The sequence below is a fragment of the Lithobates pipiens genome, unplaced genomic scaffold (genome assembly GCF_037356315.1).
Source record: "Lithobates pipiens isolate NorthernLeopardFrog02 unplaced genomic scaffold, aLitPip1_a1.2 Scaffold_18, whole genome shotgun sequence".
Classification (NCBI taxonomy): domain Eukaryota; kingdom Metazoa; phylum Chordata; class Amphibia; order Anura; family Ranidae; genus Lithobates; species Lithobates pipiens.
In genome coordinates this window covers 573693601-573714964 of record NW_027507758.1, presented here as the reverse complement: position 1 = coordinate 573714964, position 21364 = coordinate 573693601, and the positions used below count along the sequence as shown (strand labels likewise).

Here is a 21364-nt window from a genome sequence, read left to right as displayed (position 1 = left end):
TGTGTACGTGGCATAAATGATTCAGAGAAGGATTGGGAGAGAGTGCTGTGGTCAGATGAGACCAAAATTGATCTCTTTGGCACTACCTCTACTCACCGTATTTGGAGGAAGAAAAATGCTGACTATGCCCCAAAGAACACCATTCTTACAGTCAAGCACGGAGGTGAAAACATGATGCTTTGGGGCTGTTTCTCTGCTAAAGGTACAAGCTGACTTTACCGCATTGAGGGGCAAATGGGTGGGGCCAGACCTTAAATTTATAGAAAATTTATGGAGACAGCTAAGAAACCTTGAGGATTTAGAGATTATCTGTAAAGAAGAATGGACCAAAATCCCTCCTGAGATTGCAAACCTGGTCGCCAACTACAAGAAACATCTTACCTCTGTGCTTGCCAACAAGGGTTTCTCCATCAAGTACTAAGTCATGTTTTGCTTGGGGATCAAATACTTATTTGACTCACTAAACTGTAAATTAAAGTGGTTGTAAACCCTTACAGACCACTTTGACCTACAGGTAAACCTAAATTAAGGCTTACCTGTGGGTGAAAGAAAAATCTCCTTACACGGTTAAGGAGATATTTGCAAGAAAGACGGCACCGATATCTACGACGCATGCATGCTGTAGACAACGGCACAGGTGCACTGAGCATGCCATTTTATGAATGGGATTGTGCCATCACTGACGGGAGTGATGTCATCACGGCTCTGGCCAGTCACAGCGCCAGAGCTGCGATACACGGAAGTCACTCCGGGTATCATGGCGACGACGGAGGAGGTGACCGAGGACTGTTGCAGGGGCTTCAATCTGAGGTAAGTAATTAATAATGTGCTAGTATGCTATGCATACTAGCTCATTATGCCTTTGTCTTGCGGGGTGTTTTATTTTATTTTTTTAGAGAGGGTTTACTTCCTCTTTAATTTATAGCAATATAATTTATAGCTCTTTCTTAACTCTGGTGTACAGGGCACTTGTAGCGGCAAGAGCCTGTACAATGTCCCCTCGCCGCTACATCATTGTCTGCACTCTGCAGGAACTCATTCTCTGACAGCTGCATTGTATGACAGTCGGAGATGGAATGGACACTTCACCAAGGCGGACACATATCCGCTGGCATTCCATGCTCAGCAGTTACCCACAATCCCGGAAATTCAAACAGCAGCAGATCGAGATCGCGAGAGCGGGGTGGTGATAGGGGTGGGTTCTGCTCTGGCTGGTATAAACAAACTCTCCCAAAAGCGTGCATAGATGAAGCCACCATCCAGTCTGTATGTGTCTGGGTTTCAAGCAGGCTGAAAATCGGACACATGACTCAAAAACTGGACTTTCCGAGTGAATCCCGTACAGGTAGGAACCCTATCTGTAGGGTTCAACCAATGCATAGAACACATAAACAGGACAACAGAATTCATTAGGGTAACCAATGGGAATATTAGCCTCACCTACAGCCATTGACCTACACCCCCATAAGGCTCCACTACATCTGTACAATATCAGTAAGAATAGCATCAATCTAAAAAAACTCACTAATTCTAAGCAGTAACTACTCAATGTTCCTGAAAGTACTCTATACATACAGCCCCAATAGGGGGTGCATGTGCTGCTGGCAAAGGGTTAACCCTGGTGGTGTCTAAAGCACTAGGCGCTTAATTGTCAGTGTTGGCTGGCTTTTTTTGGGGCCCATCTGTAGGTGGTGCACGTGTAGCTGTCACTTAAAGACTGCATGCATGGGATGGCTGAAGGGCTACTAAGTAAGGGGCAGTCTCAACAGGCATTAACTGTGGGCAGCAAGGGGTTAAGCTCAATAGTTCAGTTCACTACTCCCGGTATACAAAAGATTAGGCCCAGTACGCTTGGCAATCAGTGTTCCCAGAAGTCTCAGTCATCACGATCGGGTCCTCTATGATGTGGTAGCACATAACAGGTCTCCCCAGCTAGGATTTCAAGGCACAGCAAGTCTCTGTTTCCCAGTCTTTCATTCTGATACCCACAGACTCTGTCCTAGGGAATACGCAAGCACAGCACAAGTCCGCACACACTGGTTTCCCAACACTGTCTGCCCAGTGTCCAATGCAGACCGCAGCAGCAGATCTGCATCTGTTTGCTGCCTGTGCTGTTCTCTCTCTTGAGCTCTGTTAATGCTGTATTTCTTCTGCTCTGTATGCAGGGAATTGCGGTCCTAAACCTCTTTACTTGTATTGCACAGCTCCCCTTTAAGGACTACATATCCCATAATCCTCCGTCGCACAGAAAATCCCTTCTCTGATGCTCCAAGCTGTCTTGCTTTCTGGTTTGGCTCAAGCTCACTGCCAGGAAGAAGGGGTCAGGAACATGTGTAGGGATTTCACACAGGGCCAGCTCTGTTCACAAAGCAGGGAAGCTAAGGATGAGAGGCAGCTGCTGCATCACAGTGACAGTGTGGAGAGGGAAGTGAAGGGAGAGAGGCACATGCAGCCTGCATCACACCCAGCTACAGAAGTAGAAGAAAAATTCACGGTCCATCAAGTACCCACAAAGGATTGTCAGTATTTATTGTCAGTAGATACATCTTTAAAAATATGAAACAAATGATGGAAATCTAATTTCAAGATATCAATCAGCAATGATATCAAGATATCAATGAGTAATCCTTTTGAAATCTTGCAAAAGAGATACAATTACACTTTAATTGAATAAATGTTCCTGAATTCTAAGTGTCATTTTAATAAAGGCAATTGCGTTATATAGGCTCTTGTAGCGCTGGCTCCTGACGAGCAGGCGCTATGTTTTTTTGGAAAGTTAATTTGCCTGAAACAACAGTTGGGTTTTGGGGCTATTTCTCTACATTTCTGATTTCAGTACCAGTCCAGCTGGGTTGCACTGGATTCTCCTTGACCGCAGGTGTCGCTGCCACCGCCGGCAAGGGTATAAACGCAGTCTAGCTGGGTGTATTGAATGCCACTGTTCCCTCTGAACCAGCCCAGTGGGAGTGTTCTCCTGCTGTGCATTCTGGGTTTTTATTTAAGGTACGGACGCCACGTGGTTTCGGGGGTTCCGCAGATTATTTTCTGTCTGTTCGGTTCTGGTGGTATTCCTGACCCAGCCCTATGGCCCTCCTGGCCTGGGGTGCGGAATCATGAGTCTCAGGGCCGGCTGGCGCGAGGCGACGCAACTGAAAGCACAGGCCTGAATGGATTTCGGGGCCTATTAATCCAAGGGTGGTCCGGTGCCGTCTCATCTGAAGAGAGAGGCCCAGCAACTGGAGAACCCCAGGGGAGGACTCTTCAGGAGAAGGCAGTGCGCAAGGCTGGCTTGTCTGAAGGAGCCTGGAGGCTTAGTTGAAGGACGCAACCTGGATTAACAATCATACGGTATCGCCGGATCGACTGAGAGAACCTGGTACCGTATGATAGCTCTTTAAATTTATCTATGTCCCTCAGTAATGCTCAAGTGTACATCATAAGTCTGTGGCAGAGACTTTACCGAGCACCCTACCGGCTGCTAGGCCTAGTGAGAGGAGGTCTATCCGGAGGATGTTAAAGCGGAGGTCCACCCTAAAGTGGACCTTCCGCTCATTGGAATCCTCCCCCCCCCTCCGGCGCCACAATTGGCACCTTTCAGGGGGGAGGGGGGTGCAGGTACCTGTACAGTACAGGTATCTGCACCCCCTTCCGGCATAGATTCTGCAGAAAGGAACGCCCCTTTCCACAGAATCTACGCCCCTTTCCGAAAGTCCCCCGCTGCCTGCTGGGAAACACATGGATCCCAGAGACAGCGGGGACCATCCTTATTGCGCAGCGCGACTTGCGCATGCGCAGTAGGGAACCAGGAAATTAAGCCGAAAGGCTCCACTTCCTGATTCCCATAACCAAGATGGCGGCGGCAGCACCCGAGAGACAATCGAGAGATCGGCTTCGGGTGCAGACATCGCGGGCGCGCTGGGCGGGTAAGTGTCCTTATTTTAAAAGTCAGCAGCTGCAGTATTTGTAGCTGCTGGCTTTAAAAAAAAAAAAAAACGGTGGAACTCCCGTCAGACTCCCGCTTTAAATCCAGCTGTGAAACGGTTGCTATTCTCTGGATTTCTTATAAAAGACTTCAATTTTTTGCAATACAAGTACCTGAACTCACTCCTAACCCTCTAACCTTATTGAAAGACTCTGTTTCTGTTCTAAATAAATAACTCAAAAGAAGATTCAGTGTCAGTTTCCACGTTCCTTTGGGCCATCTACCACGGGAATCCCTAGACGGAGAAGCAAAAACAAGGAGGTAACGGTAAGCCCAAATAAATACAGCAGCTCCTTCGGGGGTTAGTGCTACAATTTTATCACCAATGGTTCTCAGATCTCACTTGTGGCTTGACCTATATATTTAAAATACAATTTAAAATAAAAAGTCATTCATTTACATAAGTTATTAGTACTTACGGTGGGCACATACGGGCAACGTAAATGAATTGAAAGTCAGTTCGGCTTGGGCAATAAGCGACATCACACCCCACCATAAAGGAACTGGCCCACACAAGCTGAAATTGGAAATCATGGTTTATTATATTTATACAGTTAGGTGGGAAATAGACAGGTATAACCATAAAAAAAAAATGCAGTTTATCTTCATCAAGTCCAAAACTGCAACAACATTTAAAGTGTATCTAAACCCAAAAACAACAATGTCTAAACGATATAGCAGTCTCTAGATGTTGTGGTTTTGTTAGTATTCTTTTTTTCCTTTATCTGGAAATCTTTTGAATAACACACTTCCTGTCCTAAGGTGGCTACAGGTTTGCCTCCACTGTATCTATGGAGGAAACCATGGCTGTTAGCCTCTATAAAATTATACATGCAGACCTAATGTTTTGTTTCAAAGGGTTCATTGTCTATTAAATGGAATGGGAAGCGCAAGCTATGGTTGCCACTTGTCCGGGTTTCATAAGCACTGACTGTTTCTATAATTGTTATGCTATGGTTTGGACACTCTGCATGGCAAACCATACTTTAGAATCCTCCTACACCACTGTGTCCATTCTTATTATTACACAGAGCCACAGGATGAAAATATAAGCCCTGACCCTGTGCTGGGCTGCTTGCCTACATCATACCAACCAATAATGTTATTGGCTGCAAAGGAGAATGTCGGGAGCCCACACAGTGACCTTGGTTGCCATCACTTGCCTCCTCAGGCAGTATGGCGGTAGAGGTTAGTGGGGGGGGGGGGGGCCGAGGCTGTCTGTGACACTCTCCACTCCTCTCCCCAGAGTTTATAATGGACTTCTCCTCTTCCTACTTCTCCCCAGGCAGCTGGAGGTGGTGGATGGGATTAGGGGTGCGGTCACCTTCATTCCTCCTCACACAGGTGGTTGCTATGGCTGATCTAGCACCTGAAGATGAAAGAGAACCAGAGATAGCAGCCCTGCAAGTCTCCCTTCATCCCCAACGGTACGGTAAGTGGCTGATGCAGAAAGGCTTCTCCACTAGGAATTTGATGTGTCCACTGGCTGACACTAGATATTGCTGACTGATTGACACTGCATACTGCTCACTGACCTCCCTACCACTGCACACTGCCCTATCCTGCCATTACATACTGCTCACTGACTTCTACAGATACAATGAACCTCTGCATCACAACATACGGACCACTAAACTCTGCCTCGCAAACTACATTTTAGGGTTTGTTAACATCAGGTGAGGTGCAGGAGCTTATGCAATTATTTCTTAATAATTTCCCATGCATCTAGCAAATGCACATGCATTTGCGTCTGTGATTTTAAATGCATGCCTTTTTTGCCTATTTCACGTGCAAATGGCACCCCACTGAAAAACACAACACATGGGAATAAGCAAAAGAAATTGTGCCTTCTCAGTTGAACAAGTCTTCAGACTGTTATGCCCTGAGATGTGCAATTCTAAACGATGCCTTGATTTAAAAAAGCTTATGATCTAGGCAACATAAACTGATCTAGGCAACATAAACTGATCTAGGCAACATAAACAGAGAGTTTCAACTTAGGTCCTCCTCCTCTGCTTACAAGTTTCACCAACAAAATTGGGCTGAATTTTAGAGATTAAACCAAACCTTGAGGGTGAAATGCCTCAGTGGAGGAGAAAGTCCAAGGTGAAGATTCTCTGTTGATGTTGTCCAGATAAATAAAATTATCAACATTTGAATTTTCTTCTGAGTGTGCAGCAATCTTTTTCTTTGGTGTGATAACCTGACAGAGGTTACAACTCTATCAAAACCAAAAAAAGTTTTGGCTTTAGCTATACTTTTACTTTGGTAAAATATTCTACTTATTTGCACTTTATCCCTGCACATAGGCTGTGGAAGTGCTTATTTAATGTCAAACCTTTTCTTCAACCCATTCCCCACATCTAAATGTGACATATTATGGTGAACACCAAGTGGCAGCAAAACAGTTCTGTTTACAGTCTTATGCCCCGTACCCACAATCAGATTTTCCAACAACAAACGTTGGATATGAGCTTGTTGGTGGAAAGTCCGACCTTGTGTATGCTCCATCGAACATTTGTTGTCTGACTTTCCACCAACAAATGTTGGCTAGCAGGTTCTCAAATTTTCCACCAACAAATTTTTTTTGTCGGACTTTCCGATCGTGTTTACACGCGTCCGTCACACAAAAGTCCAGGCATGCTCAGAATCAAGGCTCATCAAACACAACATTAGGAGAAGAAGCCCAAAGGGTGGAGCATGACTATTGAACTTTTTATCGGCTCGCCGTACGTCTTGTACGTCACTACGTTCGTAATTGTTGGCCAACATTTGTGTGACCATGTGTATGCAAGACAAGTTTGAGCCAACAATCTTTGAAAAAAAATCCACGGTTTTGTTGTCGGAAAGTCCAATCATGTGTGCAGGGCATTAGAAGAGACCATCTGATTATGGTATGCACTCTATATGTCAGCGTTTTTTTCAAAGTTTTTTTCAAAGTAAAGAAAACATTGTAAAGTACCCTTTTCAGGCCTATACTACTGAAATGCTTTAAATGAAGAATGCAGTAAAACCTTGGACTTGATAAACAAGCGACGTCTTGATATACAAGTACTGTCATATCACAACTGAGTATAAAAGAGAACAGAGACGCCTCTAAGTGTAACAGTACAGTTACATTTAATGAAGGTACAACATTTAGCAACTCACATGGTTGATAAATAAAACAGACGCATCTAAGTATGCAGGCATAAAGGGTAAAGCTGTCCACATAGACAGTTCTCCGCACCGCCATCAACGCCATCCCTTCCATGCTGCACTCCACGAGCGCTTCAAGCCTCGCTTTCAGATCACTCTACTGCAGGGTAGTCTTCCTAGTCACGATTGCAGACATACAGCGGTAAGATCCATATTGCTACACTTAGAAGGGCCTCTCTTCCCTTCCTCTCTTCCCTTTAATACTCTGTAGCTCCTGCTGGATTTTGCTTCTAATCCCCTTGTGGGGGACTTTTTATGGTTACACAACTTATCACATTGCTATAATCTTTATAATTTTATATGGACTATTAACTGAAGAACTTATGAATAAATGGTTGTGGAACGAATCATCTGAGTTTCCATTATTTCTTATGGGAAAATTAGCTTTGATATACAAGTGCTTTGGATTACAAGTATGCTTGCAATTCAAGGTTTTCTGTACTTTCAGAAATAGAAGTGTTGATAGTTTATTTTTGTCCATTAACAAAATGAAAAGTAAATGAACAGCAGAGAAAACCAAATCAAATTAATATATTTGGTATGACCACCCTTTATCTTCAAACCAGCATCAATACTTCTAGGTACACATGTACACAGTTTTTGAAGGAATTCAGCAGGTAAGTTGTTTGGACTAACCACAGATCTTCTGTAGATGTAGACTGCCTCAAATCCTTTTGTCTCTTCATGTTATCCCAGACAGACTCCATGATGTTGAGTTCGGGGGTTTTTGGGGACCAAACCATTACTTCCAGGACTCCTCGTTCTTTTTTACACTGAAACTAGGTACTAATCACACTGTCTGAATGTTTGGGGTTGTTGTCCTGCTGCAGAATACACTTGGGGCCAATCATACGCCTCCCTGATGGTATGGCATGATGGATAAGTATTAGCCTGTATTTCTCAGCATTGAAGACACCATTGATCCTGACCAAATCTGCAACTCTATTTACAGATATGCAGCCCCAAACTTGCAGGGAACCTCCACAATGCCCTGTTACCTGCAGACAGTCATTATTGTACCCCTCTTCAGCCCCTCCCTAACAACTTTCCTACTTTTACAGCCAAATATTTTTATTTTACTCATCAGTCCAGAGCACCTGCTGCCATTTTTCTGCACCCTGGTTCCTTTGTTTTCATGCAGAGTTGAGTCACTTAGCCTCATTTCCACATCAGCGGTATGGCATTTTGCCACAATTCTTCCATGAGAACCACTTCTGGCCAGACTTCTTTGGACAATAGATGGGTGTACCCGGGTCCCAATGGTTTCCACTAGTTCTGTGTTGATGATACAGCATGAAGTCTTCCAATGTTGAAGGGAAGTAAGCATGATGTGTCTTTCATATGCTGCATTACGTTTCCTTTGCCGACCACTGCGTCTATGGTCCTCAACGTCGCCCGTTTCTATGTGCTTCTTCAGAATAGCTTGAAAAGCTCATTTTGAAACCCCAATCTGTTTTGAAATTTTTGCGTCAGCGAGACCTTGTTGATGCAATATAACTGCCTTGTGTCTTGTTGCTATGCTCAGTCTTACCATGATGTATGACATGAGAAATGAAAATAGCAGTAGCAGAGTTTGGCTGTTCCTCACCCAGTTCTAATCCTCCTACGCAACTGTTTCCATTTCAGTTAATGACTGTGTTTCAATCTACGTATGAAATTCATGATCGTTAGCACTTGCTTGGTATAATTAGGTTAATCATACACCTGGCTCTAACCCTCCAGAATCCCTGACTTTGCGCAGGTGTACAAAGTGTGCAATTGTAAGAATTAGGGATGAGCTTCCAGTTTGAGCCAAACTCATGTTCGACTCAAACATTGCCTGTTTGCCTGTTCGGCGAACAGTGAACAATTTGGGGTGTTTGCGGCAAATTCGAAAAGCCGGGAACACCCTGTACAAGTCTATGGGAGAAATCTAAAGTGCTAATTCTAAAGGCTAATATGCAAGTTACTGTCCTAAAAAGTGTTTGGGGACCTGGGTCCTGCCCCAGGGGACATGGATCAATGCAAAAAAAAGTTTTAAAAACAGCCGTTTTTTCGGGAGCAGTGATTTTAATAATGATTAAAGTGAAACAATAAAAGTGTAATATTCCTTTAAATTTCGTACCTGGGGGGTGTCTATAGTATGCCTGTGAATGGGGCGCATGTTTCCCGTGCTTAGAACTGTCCCTGCACAAAGTGTCATTTCTGCAGGAAAAAAAGTCTTTTAAAATCACTCGCGGCTATAATGAATTGTCGGCTCCCGAAATACAGAGAACACTCATTGAAAGTCATTGAATTTGGGGGAACCCCCACGCTTTTTTTTTTAATCAATTACCAGGCCCTTTAGGTCTGGTATGGATATTAAGGAGAACCCTGTGTCAAATTAAAAAAAAATTGACATGGAGGTCCCCCTAAAAATCCATACCAGACCCTTTATCCGAGCACGCAACCTGGCAGGCCGCAGGAAAAGAGGGGGCACGAGAGAGCGCCCCCTCCTGAACCGTACCAGGCCACATGCCCTCAACATTGGGAGGATGCTTTGGGGGTCTGTGACCCCTCAAAGCACCATGTCCCCATGTTGATGGGGACAAGGGCCTCATCCCCACAACCCTGGCTGGTGGTTGTGGGGGTCTGCGGGCAGGGGCTTATCAGAATCTGGAAGCCCCCTTTAACAAGGGGACCCACAGATCCTGCCCCCCCTGTTTGAAATGGTAAGGGGGTACCCCTACCATTTCACAAAGAAAGTGTAAAAAATTGTTAAATAAGGCAAACACACTTTTGAAAAATGTCTTTATTAAAAAAAAAAAAAAAAAGATTCCAGCGGTGGTAATCCACTCTTGCTATCAAGCGACGGATGATCATCTCTCCGGGGTCCAGCGATGGCTGATCTGATCCAGTGCAAGTCCATCCATGCATCCATCTTCTGTCTCCACTGTCGGAGACACTGCAGGATGTCGGCGCCTGACGTTTCTTATATTAGGAGGGCGGGCCACCCGTCACCTGACCCCGCCCCCTCTGACGCTAGTGAGGGAAGCCGGGGTTCCCCAATGACGTGTGGGTGACCCCGCCCCCCTCTGATTGAATGCTCGAGTCTCATAGACTTTAATAGGATTCTAAAGTTCACACAAAGTTTAGGTCTGTTCGCAGGTTCTGGTGCGAACCGAACAGGGGGGTGTTCGGCTCATCCTTAGTAAGAATTGATGCTGGTTTGAAGCTAAGGGGTAGTCACACCAAATATTGATTTGATTTAGATTTTTCTTCTGTCCACTCACTTTGCATTTTATACATTGAAAAAATAAAATTAAAATATATATTTTTTAAAGCATTCGTACTTTACAGCATTTCTTCACACCTCTCTAAAACGTCTGCACAGTACTTTACATCTGCCCACGAATGGTTCACATTAAGAAATCCAGTAAGAACCTTTTCAAAAAAAGACTTATGATAAAGGGTCTCAATACTTTTGGCAATATAGTGTATATTTGACCTTTTTTCATAACTTGTGCAGCTGTTTTTCGTGGAACTCCTGATGTGGTAATATTTAACGTTTGGTTCTGTAGCAAACATGTCATAGTGGTTTTGCATATTTTGTCAAATGTTTAAGCCCATTTCCAGCCCTTGCTCCATTAGTCCTCCTTTCCTGAACTAACCCCCTCCCCAAGCAGCACATTTTGCTAATTTTTTATTGTGTTACACAAACTTAATATATGGTTGTAATAAGGCATTGTTATAAAATTCAACAGACACATTTTAAAATAAAGCATACCTGTGTATAATGTCCTGTTATAGCATCTGATGGGTTGGGTCCCTTGCCATATACAAAATTTTTAGACTCATTACAAAAAGTCTCAATAGCTTGGGTCCATGAGGCAGGAAAATTGGCAAAGAAAAGATTTTCTCCACAATCTACGCCACCTGTACACATTGGAAAAAAAGAGATAGTTAATATTGGTAAACATTATTATATATTTCCCTTTCCCTGCTTAACCACTGCAGTTCTTATGCCCCCGTGCACACGAGCGAAATTTCCGTCTGAAAAATCTTGGATGCTTTTTCCGACGTAATTCCGCTCAAGCCCCTGTTGACCAGCTTTATGGAGATGCTGATTTTATTTTCCAGCAGGACTTGGCACCTGCCCACACTGCCAAACGTACCAATACCTGGTTTAATAATCATGGTATCACTGTGCTTGATTGGTTAGCAAACTTGCCTGACCTAAACCCCATAGAGAATCTGTGGGATATTGTTAAGAGGAAGATGAGAGATACCAGACCAAACAATGCAGAAAAGCTGAAGGCCACTATTAGAGAGATCGGGGTTTCCACCATAACACCTCAGCAGTGCCACAGGCTGATCGCTTCCATTTCACGCCGTATTAATGCAGTAATTCATGCAAAAGGAACCCTGACCAATTAGTGAGCGCATACTATACTGTACATGGACATACTTTTCAGAAAGGCAACATATCTGTATTAAAAATTATTTTTTGTGTTGGTCCTATGTAATATTCAAATTTTCTGAGTTACAGAATTTGGGGTTTTTACTAGCTGTAGGCCATAATCATCAAAATTAAAAGAAAATATATGTTTTACTTTTTGAATTTAATTACTGAAATAAATAAACTTTTTGATGATATTCACATTTTTTTAAGTGAACCTGTACAGTATGTGTGACTCTGAATAGGAAAGACGCCCTCTAGCTGTAAAACTGCTATGGGGCAGACGTGAAGTGGTTGAAGTGGTTCTAAAGGCTCAAGGTCAGTCATTCTATGCATGAAGGCAAAAAAAACGTCTCTGTGCCCCCCCCCCTCTCAAATACTCACCTGAGCCCCATCTCGATCCAGTGATGTGCACGAGTGCCTCGGCTCTCTGGGGAATTTGCCTCCTCATTGGCTGAGACAGCAGCGGGAGATATTGCCTCCCGCTACTGTCAATCACAGCCACTGTGCCAATCGGGAGAGAGAGGGGGCAAAGCTGAGCCACAGTTCTGTGTGTGATTGGACACACAGAGTCACAGCTCAGGAACGAGCCTGCTCAAGTGCTCTGGAGGCACTCAGTAGGAGCGAAGAGCGTCGGCCAGGGACCCGAGAAGAGGAGACCCGGGAGTGCTCTGTGCAAAACGGCTGCACGGAGCAGGTAAGTTTAACATGTTTGTTAATTTATTTAATTTTTTTAAAGAGACTTTAACCACTTGCCTACTGGGCACTTAAACACCCCTCCTGCCCAGACCAATTTTCAGCTTTCGGTGCTCTCACACTTTGAATGACAATTACTCAGTCATGCAACACTGTACCCAAATTAATTTTTTGTCCTTTTTTTCTTACAAATAGAGCTTTCTTTTGGTGGTATTCGATCACCTCTGGGGTTTTTATTTTTTGTGCTATAAATGAAAAAAGACTGAAAAGTTTGAAAAAAACGCATATTTCTTTGTTTCTGTGACATAATTATGCAAATTATTAATTTTTCTTCATAAATTTTGGCCACAATTTATACTGCTACATATCTTTGGTAAAAATAACCCAAATTAGTAGATATTATTTGGTCTTTGTGAAAGTTAGAGAGTCTACAAGTCAGGAAAGTACAAATACCCCCCAAATGACCCCTTTTTGGAAAGTAGACATCCCAAGGTATTTAGTAAGAGGCACAGTGAGCTTTTTGATGTTGTAATTTTTTTACCACAATTCTTTGCAATATTAAGATTTTTATTTTTTTCCCCACAAAATTGTCATTGTAATAGGTTATTTCTCTCACATGGCATGTGTATACCACAAATGACACCCCCAAAAAAAATTCTGCTACGCCTCCTGAGTATTACAATACCACATGTGTGGGACTTTTTCACAGCCTGTCCACATAGAGAGGCCCAACATCCAGGTAGCGCCATCACGTGTTCTAAGAGCATAAATTACACATCTAACTTGTTGACTACCTATTACACTTTTGAAGGCCCTGGAGCACCAGGACAATGGCACGTGACACTGATGACAGATGGCACTGATATGTGGCACTGACACTTATAGGTGGCACTGATAACACGTGGCACTAAAACAGATGCACTTATACGTGGCACTGATGACAGATGGCACTTATACGTGGCACTGATGACACGTGGCACTAATACGTGGCACTGATGACAGATGGCACTAATATGTGGCACTAATATGTGGCAATGATGACAGATGGCACTAATACGTGGCACTGATGACGCGTGACACTGATGACAGATGGCACTGATAAGTGGCATTGATGACACGTGACACTGACAGGTGGCACTGATGAAAAATGGCACTAATATGTGGCACTGATGACAGATGGCACTAATATGTGGCACTGATGACAGATGGCACTATGTGGCACTGATGACATGTGGCACTAATGACAGATGACACTTATACGTGGCACTGATGACAGATGGCACTGGGGACAAATGGCACTGACAACAGGTGGCACTGGGGACAGATAGCACTAACAGGTGGCACTGGGGGCAGGTGGCACTGGGGAGGATGGCACTGGGCGAGGATGGCACTGGGGAAGGATGGCACTGGGGCGGATGGCACTGGGGGAGGATGGCACTGGGGTGGATGGCACTGGGGAAGGATGGCACTGGGGGAGGATGGCACTGGGATGGATGGCACTTTTTTTACTTTTTTTTTAACTTATGGTCGCTGCAGCCGTTCATCTCTCCTTCCTCACACGTTGTCTGTGTGAGGAGGGAGAGCGGCACTGAGAGATGATCTCATATGTTTATATATGAGATCATCTCTCATTGGACACGCCGATCGTGCTGTAAACGGCCGCTGTGATTGGCCGTTTACAGCGATCTGTGACTGGCTGTGTCCGAGGGACACGGCCAGCACAGAACTTCTCCGTGTGATGTGTGCAAAGTGGTTCTGTTATCCTGACCGGATGTCATATGACGTGATCAGGATAACTCACGTGGGGTCGAGAAGCGATCGTTTATGTGGTGTGTCAGTCTGACACACCGCATCTCTGATCTGGGTAAATGGCCTCTGATGGAGGCTCTTTCTGACGTGATCTGCTGTGTCCAATCACAGCTGATCACGGTGTAAAAAGGAAGACCTGTGGATTGACTTTCCCTCTGTTGCGTCTGACAGATGCGAGTAAAGGAGAAGGTGTCTGTGCTGATTGATTATCTGATGCCCACCCAGGACCACCAGGGATGCCACCCATGGCCACCAGGGATGTTGACCATGGATGCCCACCCAGGGCCACTAGGGATGCCACCCAGGACCACCAGGTATGAACTTTAGAGGTGCCAATCAGTGCTCATTCTAGATGCACATCAGTGCCCAGCAGTAAAGCCTGCTAGTGCCTCCTCATCAGTTCTGCCTATCAGAGCCATCTCTCATTGCCCATGAGTGCCCCCTATCAGTGATATTCAGTGCCGCCTATCAGTGCCCATCAGTGCTGCATTTCAGTGCCACCTATCAGTGCCGCCTATCAGTGCCCATCAGTGCTGCATATTAGTGCCTCATCATCAGTGCCACCTCATCAAAGTGCAACAGCACTGAAAGCTGAAAATTGGTCTAGGCAGGAAGGGGGAAAGTGCCCTGTATTGAAGTGGTTACATTTAGAAAAGATTAGGGAAGGGCTCACTGGCCATGCAGTGATGTGGGATTCCTGACAGGTCCACCATACGGTATGTGGCAGCGTGCAGTGAGCAGCAAGATGGCTGCCTGGAGATTTCTGGATGTTTTTAACTCAGGGACTGCCTGTAGTTTAAAAAAGAGTGTAACTAGAAAAAGAAACACGATGGGGGTTATTTACTAAAAGAAAATCCACTTTGCACTGCAAGTGCACTTGAAAGTGCACTTAAAGTGAACTTGGAAGTAAAGTCGCTGTAGATCCGAGGGGGACATACTGTACAAGGCGAATAAAAAGCAGCATTTTAGCTTGCACATGATTGAATGATAAAATCAGCAGAGCTTCCACTCATTTCAAATCTACCCCTTAGATTTAGAGAGACTACACTTCCAAGTGCACTTTCAGTGCAAAGTGGATTTGCCTTTCGTAAATAACCCCCTATATATTGTATTCTATAATTGGTTTTGTTTGGAGTGGCAAAAAAATTATGATTCTGGCACAACATACTACAAAGTTATTTAGTAAAGGAATAAAGGCTTTTTTTTCAGTTTTGCTTCTTTTAATGCTAAGGGTCTAATTAAAGTTTTGATATTATTGGTTAGAAAAACAGAAATAAACAAGAAAATAAATAAATACACAAACATAAATGAATAAATCGTCAGTAAAATGATAGCTAAAGGGATAAAGGGCAAGAAGGCTCTAAATTAAGGATTAAAGTGGTTCTAAAGGCAGGAGGCTTTATCTTAAAGCATATGTGGATAAATGAAAGAAAATTAAAAGAATTTCAACTAAATTTGTTACTATTTCATTCAGAGAGTCAGATACATTCAAATCTCTGAATAACCAAAAATTTGTCCGAATTTACATTTAAAACAAAGCAAATTGCATTTGTCTAATAGAAAGCTGCTTGCTGTGGGGGCACTCGGCAGTAAAGAGGGGCCAGAAGTGCCTGTGAGGGACCTGAAGAGGAGGATCTGAGCTAACCACAGAGCAGGTAAGTATGATATAAAAAGAAACCTTAGTCAGGTTTCTTTAAATTAGACCTTGTGTTTAATGTTACATTAAATAGTTTGCCTGGCCCAAGCTGGCCAAAACAAACCATTTTCGTTTCAGAACTATGTGGTTTCGCAGGATGTGCTGTTGCTGTATGGACAGTGGTGGACTGACAACTCATGGGGCCCCCGGGCAATAGGAGATTATGGGGCCCCCAGGCAATCAGAAATTATGAGGCCACACAGTATACAATCACACAGTATACACATACTGGCAGTGGTGGGACAAGGTTATCCAGTGCCCAGGACAAAGATGCCAAGCTGTGCCTCCCTTTCCCCTTGGGTTGGGGGTCAGGGTGCCTCCTACCCTTGCAATAAACCATTGCGCCAGGGGCAGCTGCCCCTCCTGCCCACCCCTTGTCCTGGGCCCTGCATACATGTACAAACAGTATACACAGACATGTTTCTATTGGCTGAGCAGGTACTGGAGAGGTGGGGCAGCTATAATCTCAGGATTTTTAGACCAAAAGGATGTCGGTAAGGGACATTTCAGAAACAGATGTAAAAAAAACATACATACTGTCCCTGGTTTTACTGAGGCTGGCAACCTTGATGGGGCCCCCTAGTGGCCGAGTGGTCGAATGGTCAGTCCGCCCCTGTGTATAGACTGTAGTAGTATTAACTACACACAGCAGTGTTGTGTTCCGGCAGCTGCATAGGCAACTTCCCATCTGCTGCCAGATATAAAAAGAGGTAAGCCGAGTGCTTATCCACTATTCAGAAGCCTCACATCTTTATCAAAGAATACCTACTTTCTCGGATTGGCCCAAGGTGGAGAGGCTGACAGATGATGGCACAACTTCTCGGGCAAAAATATTCTATGCTTTATCCTGCCCGCCTACAGCTAGCTGCTGTCATAACAATGATATCCCTCTTCAAAGTACCAACGTATAATGACGGTGGGTGGTCCGTAAGTGGTTAAGAAAATTATGGGTTTTTCTTATTCTATTAGATACACCCCAATATGGGGTATTTCCTGAACATCTGGCTCTCAGGGGTTTTCAGAGATGGGAAAAAGCTGTAGTAATCACTCTAAAGCCTCATACACACGATAGGACTTTGTACAAACTTTCCCTTGGATTTTTGTACAAAGGGCGTCGGCCCTGAACTTGTATTGCATACACACAGCAGGACTTTTTCAGCCAACTTTCACCAAATCATGTGGTTTTTCTGCTCTTTACCGCCACCTTTGGTCAACTTCTGTATTGTTGTCTGATCTTTTGCATTGGTTCTGGGCATGCCCGTTTGTACTTTGCATGTTTGTTGTCAAAAAGTCCGATCGTGTGTATGAGCCTTAAAGGCCCGTACACACGATCTGACTTTTTGACAACAAACATGCAAATTAGTTGTTTTGGAGCAACATCCGACCGTGTGTACGCTCCATCAGACAAACTTTTTCGGTTTTCATTGGTCTTTTGTTGGCTATGCGAACGGACAAACTTTCTGGCAACAAAAGTCCGATGGAGCAAAGTCTGATCGTGTGTACAGAAAACCATGGAACTTTTGTACAAAGTACAAACGTGCATGCTCAGAACCAGTGCAAAATATCAGACAACAATACAAAAGTTGACCAAAGGTGGCGGTAAAGAGCAGAAAAACCACGTGATTTGGTAAAAGTTGGCTGAAAAAGTCCTGCTGTGTGTATGCAATACAAGTTCACGGTCGACGCCCTTTGTACAAAAATCCATGGGAAAGATTGTACAAAGTCCAATCGTGTGTATGAGACTTTATTCAGTTATATGAGAATGTTCTCCTAAAGACTTTTGAAGAGTTGAGGGGGAACATTTTCTTTACACTCAAATTGGTTTTATCAATTTCTCAAATTGTGTCCTGCTCTACATGCTCAATTTTCTTCAGTTGAGGTATACTTTCCTACCACCCGTCTTCTTGATAAGATAGTACAAGCAAGGTCAACCAAGGGTCTTACCTCTGTGACATATAGGGCGCTGTTAGATAAGTTCCTATTGAATTATTCCATTCGCTCTAGGGCTGGGTGGAAACAAAATATTGGCCCTATTTTCGAAGAGGCTTTGGGCTTTGCCTCTTGTTTCTCTCTCTCTCTCCATCACATAGACTGGCTCAGATCTTTATCCTTCACAGGGTATATGGAAATCCTCAATTTTTGCATGCTATCGACTTGAGATCTGTCCCAACCTGTGCTAGATGTGGTAATACAGGTACGCTGATACATGTTTTGTGGAGGTGTCCCAAACTCCAGAGATACTGAGTGGAGGTGGTTAGTACTCTTAATGGGCTACTAGATATTAATATACTGGTTGAACCACTTACGTGTTTACTGGGCTACCATGATTCTTTTATTTGTACTTCTCCCATCGTGAATACTATTAGGCGTTCCCCTTTTGTGGCCCGCAGACAAATTGCCCTTAAGTGGACCTCTCCCTATCCTCCTATCGTATCTGATTGGATTTTTGATCTTAATAGGATTATTTCCTTTGGAAAAACTTGCCAATTTTTTAACCACTTCCCACCCGGCCAATGTACATATATGGCCGGGTGGGAGCTCTCTACTTCTGAGAGGACATTCAGGAACGTCCTTCAGAAGGAGGGGGTGATCCCAATGTGCTCGTGTCACCCGGACACGGTGCATCTCGGATCGGCAGGAGAGCTCTGTGATTGGCCCTCCTGATCACATTACGGCCGTGTCCAATCACAGCTGTCATGTGATGTAAACAAACAGCTGGTTGCTAGGCAATCGGCTCTCCTCTCCTCACACGGAAGTCGTCGCTGAGGAGAGGAGAGCAGATCGCTGCAGCCGGCTGGTGATCAGTGAGTATGAGCTGTTTTTACAGCTTTTTACTAACTGATCACCAGTCTAGTATAAACCTACAGTGTAAACACACATGTCACCACAATACACATGTCACCACACATGTCCCCAAAACACACATGTCCCCATATAATAAAAAGACATGTCCCCAAATAAAAAAACACATGTCCCCCACATATGTCCCACTAAAATCACATGTCCCAATGATTATCTGCACACATATGTACGTGATCACCTGCACACATATGTACATGATCATTTGCGTACATATGTCCGTGATCACACAAACCAATTATTATACACTTAACAGAATTTTTTTACCAAAAACATGTAGCAGAATACATTTTGGCTTAAATTTATGACAAAAATTTGATTTTATTGGATTTCTTTTAAAATAGAAAAAAGAAAATATTGGTTTTTTTCCAAATTTCCGCTTTTTTTGTGCTTATATCGCAAAAAATAAAAAACGGAGTCATGAATAAATACCACCAAAATAAAGTTCTATTTGTGCGAACAAAATGATAAAAATTTCATTTGGGTACAGTGTAGCATGACCGCGCAATTGTCACTGAAAGCACTAGAGCGATGAAAGCTGAAAATTGGGCTGGGAAGGAAGGGAGCGAAAGTGCCCTGTATTGAAGTGGTTAAGGAACTCCATGAGGAAGTTTGACGCTATTTGGTCACAATAGCTTGAGTCTGTCCCTGGTATTGATATAGACCAATCTGCGCTATAAGTATTGCTTTAAATTTACAGGGCTGTACGTGACTATATATGTATACATTTTCCTTTTCACTGAGAGTCGTACTCTATGGTCACGTTTAGTCTATTCTATTTAGTAAGCATCAATTTGTTCTTTTTTATATTACCCTTGTTAATATGTTTTATGTTCCAAGGTACTGGGTGGGAGAGGTGGGTGGGGATTGTTTGTGTGGGATCGGTTTTGATAGGGCGTGTTTTTTTTTTCTGTGGGCTTTTCTATGTAGTATTTGTTTTGTTTTATGGGGTGTTATTTGTACTATCTGTTTATATTGTGGTAAATGTATTAAGTAAATAAAAATAAAAATAATTTGATATAATTGCACAATAAATAATAAGTATGGACAAGTAAATTGGTTTGTGGAAGTCAGAGAATACAGGCATTTCGATGCAAGCCAGTGTGTGCCAGTGATCCTAATCTACAACAAAGAAGTTTACTCCTGTGCTGTAGTGCCCTTTGCCCACCCCAACCAAATGCCATATTGGCTTCCTTCAATGACCTCCACTCACCTTTAATATCACAGATCAGAAATTGAGGCCAGTTTTAAGTTGTCAGTGAATCTATGGTCAATCCTGGATAAATCATATATTCAACCACTTATTAGAGGACTTCCTGCTGGTTCTTTCACCACTTAACGTCCACCTGCCCGCATTGTACTGCAGATGGGCAGATGCTGTAGGCAAAGCGACATACCGGTACATCACTAGCTACTTCCGGGTTTAGGGGACGTGCATGCCCCCCCCCCCCCCCGGCCCTGATTGTACACAGCAGGAGTTGTGCAATTGTTTTGCTCTCTTCTAAGCCCCTTCTCTTCATCTGGTGTTCCCACGGAAAGCCACTTTCCCAAAGGGGAAACAGTGCAGGCTCGCTCACGAGTCCCGCTGCTGTGTCCATTGACACAGACAGGGGAACTCCCCCCCCCCATCACTGGCTTTGATTGACAGCAGCAGAAGCCAATGGCTCTTGCTGCTATCAATCTGTCCAATGAAGAGAGAGACACTGGCTGGAGCCCCTGCGCTCGTGACATTGCTGGATCGGCACAGGTAAGAAAAAGGGGGGTCTTGGGGGAGCTGCAGCACAGAGGGTTTTTCACCTTAAGGCATTCTATACATTAAGGTGAAAAACCTTGAGGCTTTACAACCACTTTAAAACTTACCATAGTCTACAGTATACAATCTGATTGTATAATTTCACTAGGGGGACAAACTCAAACAATCTTTTCAATTAGTATACAGTGCGTGGTCGGCCTAAGCCTGGTACACACTACAAGATTTTTTCCGTGCTACCCAGCATACAACCCAGCGGGCTGAATGAAAAAAAAACCTGTCATCTCAGATGATCCGACATTGGTGCAGTGATCTCCCCCCTTGCTGAGTTGTTGTGGTCTGACAGATGGATGGCCCCCCTTGCTAGAACACTCCGATCAACACTTTCTGCCATTGGCTGAGAGCTCTGATCGGGAGTTGGATATCTGCTGGTTTTCCAGCTTGCGCGCCCAACAGAAATCTGTATGTCGGACAGACAGACATAAACACCGGCCGAATGTCCGACGTTTTTTCTTTTTTTTTTACCGATCGATGTTTGCCGACATTCAGCCCGTATATACCTGGCTTTAGAGTGTGCCATTTACGGAGGCCAGATTGATGGCATGCATACGGATATGTGAAATATGGTAGCCTGTGTAACATAAAGGTAAAAGTTGTATGATTGTTGATATTTTAATTCAGTGGTTTTAAAGATACAGTATTCTCTCAATTCAGTAATCAGTCTTAGACAGATGGGCCTAAATTACAATTAAGTTGAAAGGAAAGAGCACGTCTGTTGACCAGAACTGACATTTACTGTATATGCCAATAACATTTTCACATCTCTGTATCGGTGGAGAACCTCCCAGAGCCTCAAAGGGAAGTCCTAGCTATTTTGTCTACAAGCCCAGCAGGGGATAAAGCCTATATTGTAAAGTGCTGCGTAAATTGTTGGCGCTATATAAATCCTGAATAATA

The 21364-nt window shown here is 43.8% G+C and overlaps 1 protein-coding gene across 2 annotated transcripts in view; it reads right to left on the bottom strand.

Moving 5' to 3' along the window:
* Positions 1-21364, bottom strand: part of LOC143989042 (cysteine-rich venom protein tigrin-like) — a 55911-nt gene that overhangs the window by 12463 nt on the left and 22084 nt on the right. For both annotated transcript variants that reach the window (XM_077489045.1, XM_077489044.1), the window contains exons 5-6: positions 10926-11074; positions 4402-4499 (exon numbers count right to left, since the gene is read on the bottom strand). In XM_077489045.1, the coding sequence (XP_077345171.1) occupies positions 4402-4499; positions 10926-11074 (247 nt within the window). The remainder of the gene's footprint in view (positions 1-4401; positions 4500-10925; positions 11075-21364) is intronic.